Below are 18,645 nucleotides of genomic sequence, written 5' to 3' on the forward strand. Positions count from 1 at the left end.
TGTGGTGGCCGTGTCTCCGCTCCCGACCTCTCTCCCTGGTCTGGTGAGCGTCGCAGCCATGGCTGCGACTCCGTCTGCAGCAGAAGCTATCCTCGATGCTAGTCTTGTGAACGTCGACGTGGCAGCCGTGCCTCCGCTCCCGTCCTCTCTCTCCCTGGACTGGTGAGCATTGCAGCCATGGCTGCAACTCCGTCGGTAGCAGGAACCTTGCTCGATAACAAGGATGTAGGCGTTGAGATGGTGGCCGTGCCTCCGCTCCTGACCTGTCCCCCTGGGTTGGTGAGCTTGGCAGGTATGGCAGCAGCTCAGCCTGCATAAGAAGCCGTAGCCGACGCGGAGCTTTTAAGTACTGAAACGGTGGTCATCCCGACCACTCTTCCTGGTCAGGGGAATGTTACTTCCATGGTTATATCTTCGTCTGCAGTTGAAACCTCCCAGTTGGTCGCCACTCATGGGACTTTCTTCAACAAGTTAGCCGTGAAAAACACAAGCGTGCTGCCTACTCCGAGCTTCCCAAAATTCAAGAAGAAGATGTCCTGGTTTGTGAACACCATACGTGATGACGTCCTCCAAACGTTTTCAAATTTTTACCACCGCATATGCATATGATATCACAACATCTCGCCAAGTTTCATGATTTTCGGGATTCGTTTGAATTTTATAGAATTAAATAACCACTCGCACGCAAGTTCGCGACGTTGCCCCGTGAGCACGTTGATCGAAATTTGGAGACAGTTCCTAAATTTAGCATAAAGTGACACTAACAAACAAGAATAACATTTTTGGAATTGATCAAAACTATTATTCGATGCACCTACAGTTCAAACCTACATTTTCCAGAAAATTGCAAGAAAACGAAATAAAGTGAAGAAATATAGCAAACAGCAATGAAATTGTGCCAAATTTGAACATGTTGTTCATGGTACAAATACAAATCTAAGAAAAAAAGTTGGTGGCAAAAAACAAAAAAAAAATTATTTTGCCGAGTGCCAAGGTTTGGCACTCGGCAAAGTGAATATTTTGCCAAGTGCTAGCCCTAGGCACTCGGCAAAGCCAGGACAGGATTTTTTTTATTTCGCCGAGTGCCAGATCGGGGGCACTCGGCAAAATACTTTCTTTGCCGAGTGCCCCGGATCTGGCACTCGGCAAAGAGGTTTGAAATATAAAAAAAACCGGACACACGCACACACACCACGCACACACCACACACGCGCGTCGTAGCCGCCCCGCTGCCGCGCCGTAGCCGCTGCGCCGCCGCCGCTACGCCGCCGCCGGCTCCCCGCGCGCCCCGGCCCGCACTGCCCGCCGCGCCCGCGCACCCGCAGTAGGAAGGAGGAGGAGGTAGGAGGAAGAGGAGGAAGGAAAGGAGGAAGGAGAAGAAGGGGAGGAGGAAGAAGAAGAAAGAGAAGGGAGGAGAGAAGGAGAAGGGGAGAAGAGGAGAAGAGGAGAAGAGAGGAGAAGAAAGGTGCCGCCTCGGTTCGTCGACCCTCACGCCGTAGCGGTCGTCCCCGTTGTCGTCGCCGGCCCTCGGTCTTCGCATTCTCGCTGGCAAGGTATGCCCTAATGTTAGTATTAGTTAGTAAGTAGTAGTGTTAGTAGTAGTAGTTAATTAGTAGTGTTAGTATTAGTTAGTAAGTCATAGTGACAGTAGTAGTTGTAGTTGTTGTTCATAGTTTTAGTGTTAGTAGTAGTTATTGTTGTATGTATGTGGTTGATGGCCTTCGTGCCTATGTTTGGTATACATGTGGTTGTTGGCCTTCGTGCCAATGTTTTCTGCAGGTTTTGGGAACCTCTCCGTGCAGGGGAGGTGCTGCCGAAATTTTCAATGGAGTCTAACCATTTGCCTTTTCTTTGCAGGACGAGGACCGTTGGGAGGCAGTCGGCGACCCCGATCATCTTCGTCGGCGTTGCGGTTCTGCCTGCACCGCATCGCCTCGCCACTGTAGCGACTCGCCACCACCCCACTAGCCTGACCTCACCGACACCCTAGGTATAACCCATCTTCCATACTTGTATCTCGTGTAACCCCAGTTAGGCGTCTCCCGTCTGAAAGAGATACGGTCGTTGGTATGCAGATCTTTGCATACCAAATTCCATACCTGTTTCGGATTGTCCACGTTTTTTTGGACAGCCCACGGATGCGTAGATGGGTTGGTTTCCGTGGCCCGCTCCTGTCCGAGACAGAGTTTCGGCACCACCTCCTCGTTGTTCTCCTGATACACAATCTCCCTGCCAAGACGTGTATCAGGAGAACAGCGGGGAGGAGCTGCCGAAATTCTGTCTTGGATAGGAGCGGACCATGGAAGCCAACCTCATCTATGCATCCTTGGGTGGGATTAGGACCTATCCTTCACCTATTAGATGTATAGTAGGAACGCCTTGTGGATTTACCTGCAGTTTTTATTACTCGCTTACATATGCATGTGCCAGAGGATGGATAACCGTGAGTGGATGTACACGGGCCACGCAAGTATGACCCCAGAATGGATGACCAAGACCAATGCTTTCCTGGAGCATGCATTTGGCGAGGCTGCTAATGGGTCAGCCTGGATGCCGTGTCCGTGCAGCAGATGTGGCAACAAGAAAAGAAAAATTAAGAGGCTCGTGGGGGAAGATCTTATCAAGTATGGATTCACGGCAAACTATACCCGCTGGATCCACCATGGTGAAGCCGATCGTATTAGAGAGGAGGTGGTGAGACAGCGTCTCGAGGATTATGATGGAGATGGTGGGGTAGCAGACTAGATGGATGACATTCAGCAGGCACGGTTCGGTGAAGGATTGGAGGAGAAGCTAGAGGAAAGCGCAAAGGCGTTCTATGATATGCTGTCTCCAGCGCAGAAGCCCTTGCACGAAAAGACAACGGTATCGTAGCTGGATGCAATTGGACGCATCATGGGGTTGAAGTCGCAGTTTAGCATGAGTCGGGACAACTTCGATGGTATGTTGGCAGTTTTTGGATCCCTGCTTCCGGAGGATCACATCCTGCCGAAGAACTTGTACGAGTCACAGAAACTTCTTCGTGCACTTAAGATGCCGTATGAGTAGATCCATGCTTGTCCGAATGGATGCGTCCTTTTTAGGAAAGATCACGAGGGAGTAACGCACTGTCCAAAGTGCAAATCCTCTAGGTACCTGGAGGTCGACACTAGTGATGGCAAGAAGGAACAACTAAGTATCCCTACGAAGGTCCTATGGTACCTTCCTTTCATACCGAGGATCCAACGGCTATACATGACAGAGGAGTCCGCGAAACAGATGACATGGCACAAAAATGGCAAAAGGTACAATCCAGACAAGATGGTACACCCATCGGATGGCGACGCCTGGACCCATTTCGATGGCATACATCGTGTTAAAGCTGAGGAGGCTCGCAATGTACGTGTAGCGTTGGCAACAGATGGGTTTCAACCCGTATGGATTGTCCGCGGCCCCATACACTTGTTGGCCCGTGTTTCGTGATACCCCTGAATCTCCCCCCCCCGGTGTCATCTTTCAATCCAAGAATGTATTTTTGTCGCTGATAATTCCTGGACATCTGGGGAACAATATGGGTGTGTTCATGGAGCCTGTGTTCGATGATTTGATTGATGCTTGGGAAAAGGGGGTACTGACATACGACCGAGCTACAAAGAAAAACTTCACAATGCATGTGTAGTACCACTACTCCCTGCATGACTTCCTAGGCGTATGGCCTATTCTGTGGGTGGTGTGTTCACGGGAAGTTCCCATGCCCAATATGCAAGGCAGGTGTGAGGTTCACTTGGCTGAAGAGTGGTGGCAAGTTTTCTTCGTTCGACCAACATCGTCAGTTCCTCCCCCTTGACCATCCATTTAGATGAGACATCAAGAACTTCATGAAAGGTGTTGAAGTCACCGATCCTGCACCTCAGATGATGACCACTGCCGAGATCCGCGCTGAGATAGAGGCTCTCAAAGTTGATAAAGAGAAAGGTCGTTTTGATGGATATGGTCAGTACCACATGTGGACTCATAAATCGGGCTTGACTAGGCTTCCCTATTTCAACGATCTTCTTCTTCCACACAACATTGATTTAATGCACACAGAGAAGAATATCGCCGAGGCACTTTGGGGAACACTCATGGACATAGAAAAGTCAAAGGACAATGTTAAGGCAAGAGTGGACCTGGCAGCACTGTGCGATAGACCAAAGCAAGTGATGAAGACTCCCGTGCCTGGCAAGAAATGGAAAAGGACTTCGGTCGATTTCGTTTTGAAGAAGGACCAAAGGAGGGAAGTATGTAAGTGGGTTTAGTTGTTAATGTTCCCTGATGGGTATGCGGCGAATCTAAGGAGGGGAGTGAACGTGTCCACTTGCCGAGTGTTAGGGATGAAGAGTCATGACTTCCACATATGGATTGAGCGGCTCCTTCCAGCGATGACCAGAGGTTTCATCCCCGAGCATGTGTGGCGCGTCCTGGTAGAGTTGAGCTATTTCTTCTGCCAACTTTGTGCCAAGGAGCTATCTCGGGCCGTGATTGATGACTTAGAGAAAGTGGCACCTGTGTTGCTCTGTAAGATGGAGAAGATCTTCCCACCCGGCTTCTTTCTCTTAATGCAGCATCTGATTTTGCACCTGCCTCACGAGGCACGAATGGGGGGGCCCGTGCAAGCCCATTGGTGCTATCCAATCGAGAGATGTCTAAAGGTTCTTTGGAAAAAGTGTAGAAATAAAGCCAGAATTGAGGCATCCATGGCAGAGGCATTCATTCTTGAGGAGGTGTCAAACTTCACAACATCATACTATAAGGATAGCCTTCCCAGCGTGCACAATCCAATCCGTCATTACAACACCGATGAAAGGTCGTCAAATCTCAGCCTTTTCAAAGGTCAACTTGGCAGGGCAAGCGCTTCGAGCACCAAGACCTTACTGGAATGATGAGTGGCGCACTATCATGTTGTATGTGTTGTTGAACCTTGACGAAGTGAACCCTTATGTGCAGTAAGTTCTCAATGAGCTTGTTACATACGCTGTCACTATCATCTATCTATCCAACCCCCTTTCTCTTGCTTTTTCAGGGAATTTCTGAATACATACTGGACAGGAAATAGGGATACTTCCCCTCAAGAACAAGATAGTCTTCTCAAAGATGGTGTGCCCAATTTCATTTCATGGTTCGAAAAGAAGGTACCATCCAATTTACATCGTTCCATCTGTGACATCCCACTTTGCTCCTACGAGCGAGTAATGATCTATCCGCCCTCACCTTACAGGCACGCACGGATGCGGAAATGGATGAAGAGTTGAAACAGGTTGTCAAAGGCTTCCCCTATAGGGTCAAGTCATTCACCGTATATGATGTGAATGGCTATCGCTTCCACACAAGAAGCCACGAGCTCAGTCGGCCCAATCGAAAAACCACGAATACTGGAGTTCGTACGCCCGGCACCGATGACCGCGACTACTACGGCATAGTCGAAGAAATATACGAGCTCAACTTTGAGCTTCACGGAGGTCATAAGCTAGTCGTATTCAAATGCCATTGGTTCGATCCCAATGTCACGAGAAGAGCCCCTGAGATTTGACAAGTTGAAATTCGACAAGATTCCCTCTATCAAGGAGACGATGTCTATATTGTGGCTCAACAGGCCACGCAAGTTTATTATCTTCCATGGGCATGCCAAAAAGATCCCACTCTTGAGGGTTGGTACCTTGCGCAGTTGGTATCACCGCATGGCAAAGTGCCTGTCCCAAATGATGAGGATTACAACTTTGACCCAAACACATATACAGGGGAGTTCTATCAACCCAAGGGGCTAGATGGCACGTTTCACATAGACATGTTTTCGCTGATGGGCATGGAAGTAGACAATGACATTGATGAGGACGATGGAGATGAGGACGATGGAGAAGAGGTGCAAAATGCCAAAGACTTAGCACTGCTTGAGTGATTACGGTTTGGCGTTGCCATTGATGACAACGATGGAGTGAGGCGGAAATGTTAGACAATATTGATAGTGATGACGACACTTATGATCCGGCCGCTGCCGATCCTGAAGATTATTTCTAATTCATGTAATACTATATTATTATTATTTTCTAGTTATGTTTCGTTCATTTTGCATCTCTATATTTGTCTATATTGTGCTAACTGGTTTACTCTTTGTATTTGCAGGCACTCGACAAAATGCCGGGCGGAAGGCGGACCCAGACCTGCAACTCGCTCTACGCGAGGACGACTCAGGAGGTGGAGGCGTCGGCGAGGAGCCGTCCGGCCCACCGCCCCCGCGGCCATCCGAGGAGGGCGGTGTAGTCGTCTGCCGTCCCCCCGCCCGAGGAGGACCGGACGACGACCACTGACGACGAGGACCAGCAGCTGGCCCCCCAGACAGGAGGGGGTGACACTTCCTCTAGGGGGGTGGCGGGGGGTGACACTTCCTCTGGGGGGGTGGCGGGGGGTTCCACTTCGAGCACCTCATCGGCACCTGTACTTGCGCGGGTCCTCGCAGCTCCCGACGCGGCCGATCCCGTTTCAGAGGAGGCCGGTGATTCGTCCCAAGGGTGACAAGTAAGTATCCATTCATTTTACATCTCTTATTGGTCATATGCTGAAAACCGAACTGCGGACTAACAATTCTTCTTACTGACTTCTGTAGGAACTAGGAACTTGTGTCCGGGGGCGATCATCGGCAGTGCAATGGGATCCTCGGCGACCTGATCCGCCTGCACTACCCTGGTTTGGTCACCCACGCCCAGGTTGAGTCGCCTCCCTGGACGTGGGACCACTTCAACTCCGCCATGGACGTCGTGTACGGCACCGTACAGGAGCGGATCAGGCGTGAGTTCTGGGTGAGTCTACATCACACTACATTGCTCAATACTATGAATTCATTAGACGTTCTTGAAATAATGAAAGGGCACATGATGTCTGTATGCAGGACTTCTTCACGTTGGAGGAGGGGCATGACCCCGCCTGGGTGACGAAGGTGCAGGACAGGGCATGCAGGGGCCGAGTCACGGACCTGTACTACGAGGCGAGGCTGCAGTGCCACATCAACCACTCATGCGATGTCCTTGGTCGGTACCCGGGGAAGAGCGAGGCCAGGACCATGACACTCACCAGGGAGCAGTACCTCGCAGTAAGTTATAAAACATTGTTACTGACTCATTCCATGAAGAATAGGTAGCCTTCATTTTATATTCTAACATTTCTAATACAATACTTGATGGCATGCAGATGTGTCCTTCTTGGTGCGCCACCCACAGAGACTGTTGGGCGGCCATCGTGGACAAGTGGGTCTCCGATGAGTGGAGGGAGAGGCACGCCCTCCATCGGGAGTGCCGCCTGCAGATGGGTGGGCCGGCGCACCACCAAGGCAACCGGCCCCTCAGTTCGTACGCCCAGGCCTGGGTACACGCTACGCACTTATTTATTTATTTGTTCTAACGCTCAATTCTCATTACTTCTAATCGTCTTTGTGTTTTCCTCGCAGTCCCAGTCGCATGATGGCCAGGAATGCAACGAGTTCATGGCGTACGCCATGGCACACAAGGGCAAGGCGACAGCCCCGGACACCGTCTACAACCCAGAGGACGGGCCCGAGGCGTACAGCAACACGAGCGTCCACAACAAGCTCACCGACTACGCCTCGTCAGCCCGCGAGCGGCATGGGGAGGACTTCGACCCCACCACCCAGCCCCTTGATACCGACCTCATGATGAGGCTCGGAGGAGGGAATCAGCACGGCCGGTACTGGATGGCCTCCAACATGGTCGACTCGACCTCTGTGCCCAACCTCGCCCAGATCCGAGCACAGAGCACGAGCTCCTCCATCCCCATTCGACCTCGGCAGGCGAGCACACTGCAGCAGATGGCGGCACTCCAGGTTAGTTCTATTTCATTCGCCGTTCATTACTTTTACACATGTACCTTGCATTTGCATTGTTTAAACGTTGGTGATTGAATATTGCAGGCCACTGTGGAGAGGATGGAGGCCGAGAGGGAGGCCGAGAGGGTCGAGAGGGAGAGGGAGAGGGCCCAGAGGGAGGCCGAGAGGGCCGAGTGGGAGGTCCTGAGGGCCCAGAGGGCGGCCGAGGCGCAGAGGATGCAGGACATGTTCTCATTCATGTCGAGCCTCGGCACCACTCTCCCGGGTGTGATGGTGCCCTAGTCGCTGCTCGCTCCAGTTGTGCCTCCTACTCCTCTGGCTCTAGGCACTCCGGTGAGTATATATATATGGTTGATCAAGTCCTTTAGCTTGTGTAGATACTAATGAATCCAATTCTCCTTTGTGCAATAGTCATCGGGTTCGAACCCGACTCCTTCGCCTCAGCACACACACCCCGGCTGGACAGGTCCACCACCGCACGGAGGTGCCCCTTCAGGCTCCCATTGGGATCAGTGACAGTAGGTGGTGCCCCTTCATGTTTTATTGACTTTTCTTGATCTAGGATTTGTGTTGGATGAAGACTTCTTAGATGTTGTCATGGATTTGCACATTGGATGTGCATGTGATGGATTATGCAGGAGGATATGCTTGTGATGGATGTTGGATGTGCTTGTGATGTATTATGGATGTATGTGATGGATTATGTATGCGTTTTGTGTGATGCTAAATGCCTGTTTGCTGTCTCATGTATTATATATGAGTTTTGCGTGTTTGCTTTCGAAGGAAAGCAACAAACAAAAAAAATAGCAAATTTCCCAGCTTTGCCGAGTGCCAACACTGGGCAAAGAAGTCTTTGCCGAGTGCCAGGGGTGTGGCACTCGGCAAAGCTGGAAAAAAATGCTGCAAAAACAACGACTTCCCCAGTTTTGCCGAGTGCCACAGCCTGGCACTCGGCAAAGAGGTCAATTTTGCCGAGTGCCAGATGGTACCACTCGGCAAAGACTATTTTTAAAAAGATTTTTTTAAAAAAATGGTTTCTTTGCCGAGTGCTGAGCCCTAGCTCTCGGCAAAAATTCAAATTTTGCCGAGTGCCAGTCCCTAGGCACTCGGCAAAGCCGGCGTCAAATGTTGACGGCAGTTATTTTTTTGCCGAGTGCGGGCTTGGCACTCGGCAAAGACTTTGCCGAGTGTCGATTTTTGGCACTCGGCAAAGAAATTTTTGCCGATAAAATCTTTGCCGAGAGACCTTTGCCGAGTGCGGCACTCGGCAAAGCCTTTGCCGAGTGCTTGGCTGGCTTTGCCGAGTGCCCCCAGCACTCGGCAAAGAGGGCGTCTGCAGTAGTGGATTGTCCCCTGCCCTTTTGAAACTCTTTATCGTAAGCTGCATGCAACATCCAAAAAAATACAAGGTTGGAGTCAGAAGAATGTGGGGCATGTAAAAACCCAACTTGGTCTTGCAAGGGAAGTGTTGCATCAATTGGAAATCACCCAGGATGGTCGTGCATTAACACCAATAGAGATTTGGCTAAGGAATTCTCTCATGAAGCATACTCTCGCGCTTTCTTCTCTTCTATGGACCATAAGGCGACTTCGGTCTAGAATAAGTTGGCTCAGTCATGGTGACGCCAACACTGCTCTTTTTCACGCCCAAGCCCGCTATCGCAAGAGGAAGAATTTCGTGGCACAGTTAATGTTGGATGGACAGGTATACACTGACCATGAGAAGAAAGCTGAAATAATAGATGATTTTTACTCTAACTTATTGGGACAAAATGTCGCAAGAGAGAACACGATTAACCTTGCTGCTCTTGGGATCCCCTCTCATGATCTTTCTGAGGTTGATGCTCCCTTCTCTGAAGAAGTATGGAATACAATCCAGCTGCTGCCACCGGATAAAGCACCTGGCCCGGATGGTTTCACGGGCCGTTTTTATAGAGTGTGCTGGCCAATCATCAAAAAGGAAGTCATGGAAGCAATTTCAGCAGTTTGGAGTAGGAAATTCAGAAATTTTGAGACTCTAAATTCAGCTTTCATCACCCTGCTGCCCAAAACAGAGGAAGAAAATTGTGCTATGGACTTCAGACCCATAAGCCTTGTTCATAGTTTCGCCAAACTTGTCACTAAATTATTGGCCAATAGATTGGCTGGTCGCTTGCAGCAGATGGTTTCTCCCAACCAGAGTGCTTTTATTAAGGGGAGGTTTATCCAAGACAATTTTATGCTTGTGCAACAAACAGCAAGGTTCTTGCATCAACAGAAGCTTCCCCGTTTTCTCCTCAACCTGGATATTTCAAAGGCATTTGACTCAGTGTCCTGGCCTTTCCTTCTTGAGGTAATGCAACAATTGGGTTTTGGGCAAATTTGGCGTGATATTATTAGTGGGCTGTTAGGCTCCTCATCAACTCGTGTTCTATTAAATGGAATTCCCGGTGAGGTTATATTGCACCGGCGAGGATTACGGCAAGGAGATCCACTTTCTCCAATGCTCTTCATTTTAGTAATGGATGTGCTTGGCCAAATGGTGTCATTGGCTACAAGAGATGGTTTGTTGCAGCTACTCTCCTCTAGATCTCTCCAACACAGAATATCATTATATGCTGATGATGTGGTCTTATTCCTTCGATCTGAGATAAATGACATTGAAATAACTATGTATATACTTGACCTGTTTGGGGATGCATCTGGCCTAAAGACAAATGTCCAGAAGAGTAGTGCTTATCCTATTCAGTGTGGAGAAGAGGAGATTCATGTAATTCAGCATGCCCTTCCATGTGAAGTTTTAGAGTTTCCTTGCCGATATCTTGGTTTGCCCCTCTCTTTAAAGAAGCTCACAAAGGCTCAGACTCAGTGTATTATTAATTGGATCGCCGACCAGCTGCCTGGATGGAAAGCTGATCTTTTGAGCCAGGCGGGACGAGCAATACAAGTACAGTATGTGATGATTGCCATGCTCATTTATCTGATAATGGCAGTAGACTTACCGCAGTGGGCCACAAAGGCAATAGACAAAATCAGAAGAGGGTTTCTATGGAGAGGAAGGAAAGAGACAAGAGGAGGACACTGCCTAGTAGCTTGGGGCAAGGTGATGTTCCCTCGAGAGCTTGGAGGGCTGGGCATTTCAAATTTGAAGAACATGGGATCGGCACTTCCAATGCGTTGGCTTTGGCTGCATAAAACTAAGCCCCATCGGCCATGGAGCATGTTTCCGATTCAGGTGCCAGAGCAGGTTAGAGCCTTCTTTGCAGTGGCCATAATTACTGAAGTAGGGGATGGTACTTGCACACTCTTTTTGGGAAGATAGGTGGCTGCATGGATAGCGCATTATAGATGTCGCCCCTCGTTTGAATTCTTTGGTGGCTAAGAAAACTATCAAGAAACGTACGGTAGCGGAAGCTCTCACTGAACGCCTCTAGATTTCGGATATAAGAGGAGCTTCATCGATTGGAGAACTAGTAGAGTATCTTGATCTTTGGGATCTTCTCACGGACTTCTCTTTACAGCCTGAAATGGAGGACGTTCTTTACAGCCTGAAATTCCAGTTGTTATTATCTTCATCCTTGTATATATGAGGTTGAAATCACCTATGATCCATGGACCTTGACAAACAGCCCTGTCTTCTCTTAATTCCTCTAAAAACTGGACTTTGTTGTTGGTGTCCCCCTGTGGGGCCGTATACACATGTGAGCCACTATAGTTGTTTATTACTGAGATGGAACTGGACAGACACACAATGAGAGTTGAGCATGGTTGCATTGGCCAGACCAAGGCCACGGCGCCAAGCAACAAGAATTTCACCACTTGCCCCGGCAGCAGGAAGGTCCACATAATTATTAAGACGCGCTAGAGACAACGGACATCTTGGTTTCTTGGATGCAAACAATTTCACCAAGGCAAGAATCCACAAAAGTACGAACTGAATTTTGGCATGTCTTAGAATTCATCAGACCACGCACATTCCAAGAAATAATTTTGGAGGATTTCATTTAGAAACATAATAGTAGGACAAACAAAAGGATCCGCCCAAATCGTCAGAGCTTCCACCTCTGGGGGCATCCATTCAAATTTGACCTGAATTTTGTCTTTCGGGTAGATGATTTGAAAAGAATGACATCATAGAGTATAATTTTGGGGTGATAATAAAATATGTTCTTAGGTGTTGGAAAGAGGCAAAGTACCATCACTCGAAGACATCCCTGGGGTCATCCAGTCTAGGGTTGCCAAGATAAAGATTGGCATGAAGATGATACAGAGCTTTCAGTTCCATGGTGGCCAGAAGTACTATGTTTGTATCAATACAATATTTTCTGCTTGTGTGATTTCAGTTTGTTACCAGTGTGCACCTCAAAAAGATAAAGTGGTGTGTCCTAATAGTTTGCAAATAAGACTATTACTGTAGATGTATAAAAGAAGATAAATTAAATCTATTGATATGCCCACTTTTTTCAGGTTTTGAGTTTATTTTTCATGGTCGTTTGATATGTTCGACGTTTCACTAGATGTGATGTTCTCTTACAGATATAGAGCTCAACTACTATATAATCATATATACAAATCCATGTCTTATCTTGTTCGCAGCATACAAGTTATTATTGGATTCATTAATCCCATGGACATTCTACATTATTACACTATTTTTTGTTCAAACCTTATGTGCCCGTAGTAATGTATGGGCCAATACCGAAAAGTACATAAACTACTAGGAATTATGTGCAGATACAGATTGAAAATATTGGGATATCTCTGAGCAGTTGCTATCTCATTTTGGCAAGGTACATCACCAGGTCAATGGACTCGATCTATAGTACCAAATATACCACACAAATGATGTTTTACATAGAATTCCAATGGTAACAAATCCTAGATTACATCTTCACAACAAGTCAAGGATATATCTTGGTGACAACAATCAATATCCGAAGTGAAGGTACACTACTAGAACACTTGCGAAATGCATATTGTGAATGATCAATGCATGCATCTGATCACTGATCACATTATTCATAACATAAATATTTAATTTGTAGAAATCAACCATGATTCTGGTTGTAGGGGAAATTCCCCAGGCCACAAACATCATGGAGACCACCACTAAGAAATGGATCGTTGACCTCAAATCCATCAATGAATCCATTGCTTGAGCTAGGAGCTGTGAAAGCCATAGAATTGGCACTGATGTGCTCACCAAACTGGTACTGCGAAGCTGAAGCTATCTCCATAGGTGGTTGTGTCGCTGACCCTTCAGTTTCCCTTGCTTCAACCACTATATTATTCTCCTCTTTGACAACACCATCTATTGCTTCCAGCAACTTTTGGAACTCTTGCAGCTCATCAAGACCCAATTCCAAGATATTAGCATTTAACCACTGCATCATGCGTTCTCCCATTTCCTTTTTAGTTGCCTCTTGCAACCTCTCCATTTTCTTCTTTTGAGAATCCATGGACTGTTGCAGCTCCAAATACTCCATATTCAGCCCTTGGACAGTACCCATTACAGCCAAGCTGTTATCATGGTTTGCACCACTCGAAGCAGGACCATCAGGAGTAACCGAATTGAGGAATCGGTTCACAACATCATCAATGGATGGATGGCCGAAAGAAAATGACTTACCAAAGCTTGAGAAGACAACAGAACCAACCATTGCTCCACACAGAATGGAGATCTCACTAGCCTTCTTGAACAGGCCCTGGCGGCGCTTGGAGAAGCAAACCTGACGTGCATTCTCATTCTCGGTGGGCTTGATCTCAAATTTTCTCCTTACCATGGCTACCTTACCCTTCACCAAGGTCAAGATGCCAATATTTGGTTTTTTTCTAAGTCTTAGAGTAATATATATGTTGATGGAGATAGTATGCAGGATTGGTGTAGAAGCGTTTATATAGGCACATACATAGGATCAAAGTGGAAACTAAGATCAGCAAAGATTTAATTTGAATGTATGTAATTCTGTGATATTTTACAGCTGCGCTATATTCAATGTTACTGTGAGCTATTTTATACCTGGATTCCACTTATATTTGGAAGGCGTATGTAAATATTTAGCACTGATGGTGTTGTTAACATGGAATATAGTTAATTTTGGATTCTTTTTTGCGAGGGAATTCTGTGCTAGTTTAGAGCTGGACTCCACATTATTATATGTGCTGTTTTACAGCTGCATCGCAGATGTATTTGGAAGGCATTTATAGATATTCAACATTTATTGTGCTAATTTGGAATTTAGTTATTTCTAGGTGGAATACAGCCAAGTTATAACTGGCACTGGCATTTCAAAAATAATTGAACGTCTATTGTTTGTATATGCTGATTGTAATTCTTCTATAAAAAAACAAATGCTTCTGACAAGATCCTATGCAGCGAATATTTCAGATCCTATGCAGGCGTCATTTCCTTGTGCCGTCGCAGTAAATCTATTATATTCTTGATAGGCAGTTATTAGTCACGACTAGTATGCAAATATATTCGATGGCCAATATTTCAGATGGTGAAAATCTGAAGTTTATTATCATTTTCTTGTTGATGTAGGCAAGTGATGACCCCATGAGAGAAGCATTGCTGCATTGCTAATCTGCTTTCATATATTCATAAAATAATTGTTGATGCATTTGGAGACTTGTACCAGCATCTGTGGCCAAATTACTGCATGTTGTACAGTTGTAAATAGTCAGGTAATTAAGGCCCCGATAATAGCTATCTGTTAATAGTTATCTCTTTTGGATAAAAAAGGAGCAGCTAATAAAATAACTAATTGTTAGCTGGACCTCTAAATAATAATTATCTCACTGGTTGGACCAAATAAATTAGATAATAGCAGCTAATAGCTAGTTATCTTAGTAGCATTTTTCGTTAGCTGTGCATCCAAACACCCTCTAGCTAATAGGTAGTTAATAGTTAGCTAGCTAATATTAGATATGAGCTAGCGAATTCATAGCTGGCACCAGGGATCTCCACAAGGGAACAACTACTTAGGCTTAGAGCTTCCGATATAGTTCTCACAGGGTTAGGGGCAAGGTTCGAATTGGAACGACATTTCGGGTCATTACAAAACCTCCCCTCCTTAAAATAGAGCTCGTCCAAGGAGTATAATTGGGCAAGCTTCCAAAGGATAGGTGTCCTGTGGTGACATCTTATCTTATAGTACAACTCGGAGACTTTTTTCGCTCCGGGATTCAAGGTATAATCCATTGTCTCACCTTGACATTCCGGTCAGCGACTTCCGGCATAAATCCTTGCGGTTTCTCGTTCTTGGGCCCTGGTTGCTGAGTTCGACATTTTTACTCTTCCAATATTTACTTGATCCATAGAGTTTTGGGGCAAATTGATCACCATTCCGTTAGATGAACTTGATAATCACAACGTTGAGAAAGGTACGAGGTGCTCCTCGTGCTTCATTGATGTCTTGGAATATCTCTATTTGTCTTGATAGAAAACGGGGTCGTGAGGCATCTTCTGCTAACCCACAGACGGTAAGGTCCAATCATCGGACGGTCCAGTGGTACTAAAAGGTTGACAGTCAACTTCGAGTCAGTTATCCATATTGACGGACGGTCCGCTGCAGCTGACGGATTCTCTGTCACTCCACGATCTATAAATAGGACGACGGTGACTGATGGGGTTCCCTTTTTCTATTTGTGTCAAGGTCGTCGCCCCCACTGCCGCGACTGCGCCCTTGAGTCTTCGTGCACGTTCTCTGGTGGATTCCCTTGGTCCAGGTGATTCCACATGCCTCTTCAATCATGAGGGGAAGGTACACATCAAATTCCTTTGCTTCTTTTTGTTTTATTCCCCTTTTCATCCAAAGCTAGGGTTGTCTTGATCTCTTGATTGGTTAGGGTCAAGGTTTTCATTTTCGGAAATTAAAATTTATCGGGGGTCACAGATAAAGAGGATAAACAAGATATATCGGAAATATCGGATCAAATTCAAATAAAATTTAATTTGAATTTAAGTAAATTTAAATAAATTTAAACAAAATTTGTATGAAAAAGATAGATATTTTCTTATCGGCACCTACGGATAAAAAGGATATATCGGAAATATCAGGAGATTTCGGCATTTCGGGCAAAACCTTTTTAACCTGGTTAGGGTTAGGGGTAAACCTTCTTATCGGCACCTTCAGTAAGGTTTGCCTATCCAGGCATTTCGGGCAAGCAAGAGATTCTCCATCATCCTATTTCCACACTGGCTCTCAGTTTAGGCTGTTCCGAGGAGGCTTGGATATAAGGCCAATGCATGTTGAGCAACAATGGGTGAGCTGGGGCTCTTTGGAAAGCTTCATGCAGATGAGGAGCTTGGTTGACATGTTCAGAGGCGTCGGCTGGAGGAATGTGCTTGGCTTCAAGCAGGATTGGAATGAAGCAGTGATCCGGCAGTTCTATGCCACTCTGGAGGTTAGGGCTCAGAAGGAGAAGCTGGTTTGGATGACTGGCATTAGAAAGTTCAAGGCCACATTCAAGGATCTTGCAGCTGCTGTTGGTTTAAATTACCACGAGATGAAGCGAGGCAAGTTGGTTGTTGACCTTCCAAGGTTGCAGTCAGGTGATGTCCAAGGTTTCCATTACCAGGAGACATCCGTGTATGGTCCACAAGGAGGCTGAGGAGGATTCCGAAGCTGATTTATGAGATTCTGAGGCGTACCATCGTGCCTTCTGCGGGAGGTAATGACAATGCCATTGGTTGGCCCTTCTATGAGATAATAACTGCTGTGACGTCCGGGGAAAAGCTTAACTTGTTGGACTGGATGGTGAACCAAATACTGGAGTGCAAGCAGGATGTGCACTCACCTCTAGCGTTGCAGCCATTACATCATGGCTATGATGCTTCGTACCGTTGGTGACTTAAGAGGTGTGTCAGATATTAGTCATCAGATCTATCGACCGTTCCCTGACCAGTGGGAGTACATGGAGAGGGAGCCGTCACCGATGTCTTGCAGGGTTCCATCGCCACATTCTCCACACTACCGGAAACAGTCAATTTGCCGAGTGCAATCCTATGGGCACTCGGCAAACAAGCTCTTTGCCGAGTCCTGTGAGAAAAAACACTCGGCAAAGAAGGAGGTTTGCCGAGTGCCACAAAAAACACTCGGCAAAGAAGGAGGTTTTTTTTTTGCACTCGCCAAACAAGCTCTTTGCCGAGTGTTTTTTTTTTGCACTCGGCAAAGAAATAAGTTTTTTTTTACCACTGTTGGGCAGCATAAGCAGCAATTTGGCACTGCATAGCTTAGCTCTGTTTTCTGCAGGTTTGAGCAGCAGCATTTTTATCTCATGATGCAGGGCAGTGTGGATTCACATAGGTGAAATGTCATGTTCAAGCTACAAGGTGAAACGGTGAATTAATTCTCATGTAATCATTAGCTAATGATCAGTTCCTTGCTTGGGTGATTATTCATGCTTTATCTCTGGTCTGTAGCATTTATGTGCTGTTTTTCCTTTGCCAATTGACAGCAGTAGTTGCTCCTGACCACATTGATTTGTATTTTGTTCTGCAGCTTGTTAGTTCTAGAAGCAGGTCTGCAGCAGGGAGATCAGTTCCTTGCCGTATGTATTTTTCAGACTGAAAAGCTATAGGCTCACTATCAACTCTACCTTTCTAGATGTAGATGGGTTATTTGTTGGTTCAGTGGTTTACTTGTTGGTTCTAGGTTAGTTAGCTACCTCTGCATTTGTCTTTCTGCCAGCTCTGAGACTTGTATGTTTCCCCAGGACACCATTGTTGCAGCTATTAAACTGAAATATGCTGAGAAATTTTTTTTTTCTTTGGAAAATAGGTTTGCCGAGTGTAATTCCCAAAAACACTCGGCAAACAATAATGGTATGCTGAGTTTTTTTTAAAAAAAAATAGGTTTGCCGAGTGTAATTCTCAAAAACACTCGGCAAGCAATAATACTTTGCCGAGTGTATTTTGGAAAAACACTCGGCAAACAATAATGGTATGCTGAGTTTTTTTTTGAAAAATAGGTTTGCCGAGTGTAATTCTCAAAAACACTCGGCAAACAATAATACTTTGCCGAGTGTATTTTGGAAAAACACTCGGCAAACCACTTTTTTTTGCCGAGTGTTAAATTTGACACTCGGCAAACCATTTGCCGAGTGCGCGATAAAAAACACTCGGCAAATAGCTGTTTGCCGACACTGTAAATACAGTGTGCTGTTTGCCGAGTGTTACACTCGGCAAAGCCTTTGCCGAGTGTTTTTTGGTCTTTGCCGAGTGCCTGTGACACACGGCAAAGTCACTGTTTCCGGTAGTGCCAGGTATATACGAATTTTTTCCTCCTTACTTACCTAGGTTCACTTGCTACAGCTACTAGTGTTCTAACTTATCCGGGTTCAATCTATGCAGAGCCTGTCCCGTTGGAAGTAGTTCCTCCTGATAGTCCGGTACCGCTTGAGGTCGTCCCACCTTCACCTGAGGTGTATCGGGGTCATTCTTTTGCTTCCAGTTCTCATGCTGCAGGTTACGTCCTATACTTCTAGTTTATAATTCCATTCTCAGTTTACGGGTCAATATCCATGTATTTATCGTTCGTCTTTCTGTTCATAGGTACTTCTTCGTGGCCTTCTGCTCATGTCGCTCGTCGAGGCAGAGGTTCTTCGTGTCACCGTGGGTTTCATGGTTGAAATCTCTACTTCCTTGCAGACATGGCTGGTCTTCAGGAGCAGTGATGGCATCATGTGTTGTCCGTTCTGCTTCAACCTTTATGTTGGTCGTGTTCATGACTGTATGGTTTTAGTTGGTTGAGTACTGAGGTTAACATTCTGGTCTGTGTGCTGCCCATCCATCGAGGTTGAGTGTTGGC

General features: G+C 46.4%; 2 protein-coding genes across 3 annotated transcripts; one reads left to right on the forward strand and one right to left on the reverse strand.

Moving 5' to 3' along the window:
- Positions 1-1,454: 1,454 nt before the first annotated feature.
- LOC136551167 (uncharacterized) lies at positions 1,455-8,151 on the forward strand. Of its 2 annotated transcripts, none has more exons than XR_010782477.1 (2): positions 1,455-1,553; positions 7,937-8,151. XR_010782477.1 is itself a non-coding variant. In XM_066542749.1 (2 exons), the coding sequence occupies exons 1-2, from the start codon at positions 7,721-7,723 to the stop codon at positions 8,132-8,134; spliced, it is 327 nt and encodes a 108-aa protein (XP_066398846.1). In that variant the 5' UTR covers positions 7,711-7,720; the 3' UTR covers positions 8,135-8,151. The 2 variants fall into 2 exon arrangements, 1 of the variants encoding a protein (XP_066398846.1); XM_066542749.1 differs by lacking the exon at positions 1,455-1,553 and adding an exon at positions 7,711-7,849.
- A 4,728-nt stretch (positions 8,152-12,879) lies between these two features.
- Positions 12,880-13,614, reverse strand: LOC136548255 (agamous-like MADS-box protein AGL29). The gene has a single exon (XM_066539853.1). The coding sequence runs from the start codon at positions 13,612-13,614 to the stop codon at positions 12,880-12,882; it is 735 nt and encodes a 244-aa protein (XP_066395950.1).
- Positions 13,615-18,645: the final 5,031 nt, after the last annotated feature.

This window comes from Miscanthus floridulus, chromosome 4, assembly GCF_019320115.1.
Source record: "Miscanthus floridulus cultivar M001 chromosome 4, ASM1932011v1, whole genome shotgun sequence".
NCBI classification, from domain to species: Eukaryota; Viridiplantae; Streptophyta; class Magnoliopsida; order Poales; family Poaceae; genus Miscanthus; species Miscanthus floridulus.

Coding starts and splice junctions, on each gene's coding strand:
- LOC136548255 (XM_066539853.1), bottom strand. CDS start 13,614: ATGGTAAGGAGAAAATTTGAGATCAAGCCCACCGAGAATGAGAATGCA.
- LOC136551167 (XM_066542749.1), top strand. CDS start 7,721: ATGGCCTCCAACATGGTCGACTCGACCTCTGTGCCCAACCTCGCCCAG. Junction 7,850..7,936: donor AGCAGATGGCGGCACTCCAG/GTTAGTTCTATT, acceptor TGAATATTGCAG/GCCACTGTGGAGAGGATGGA.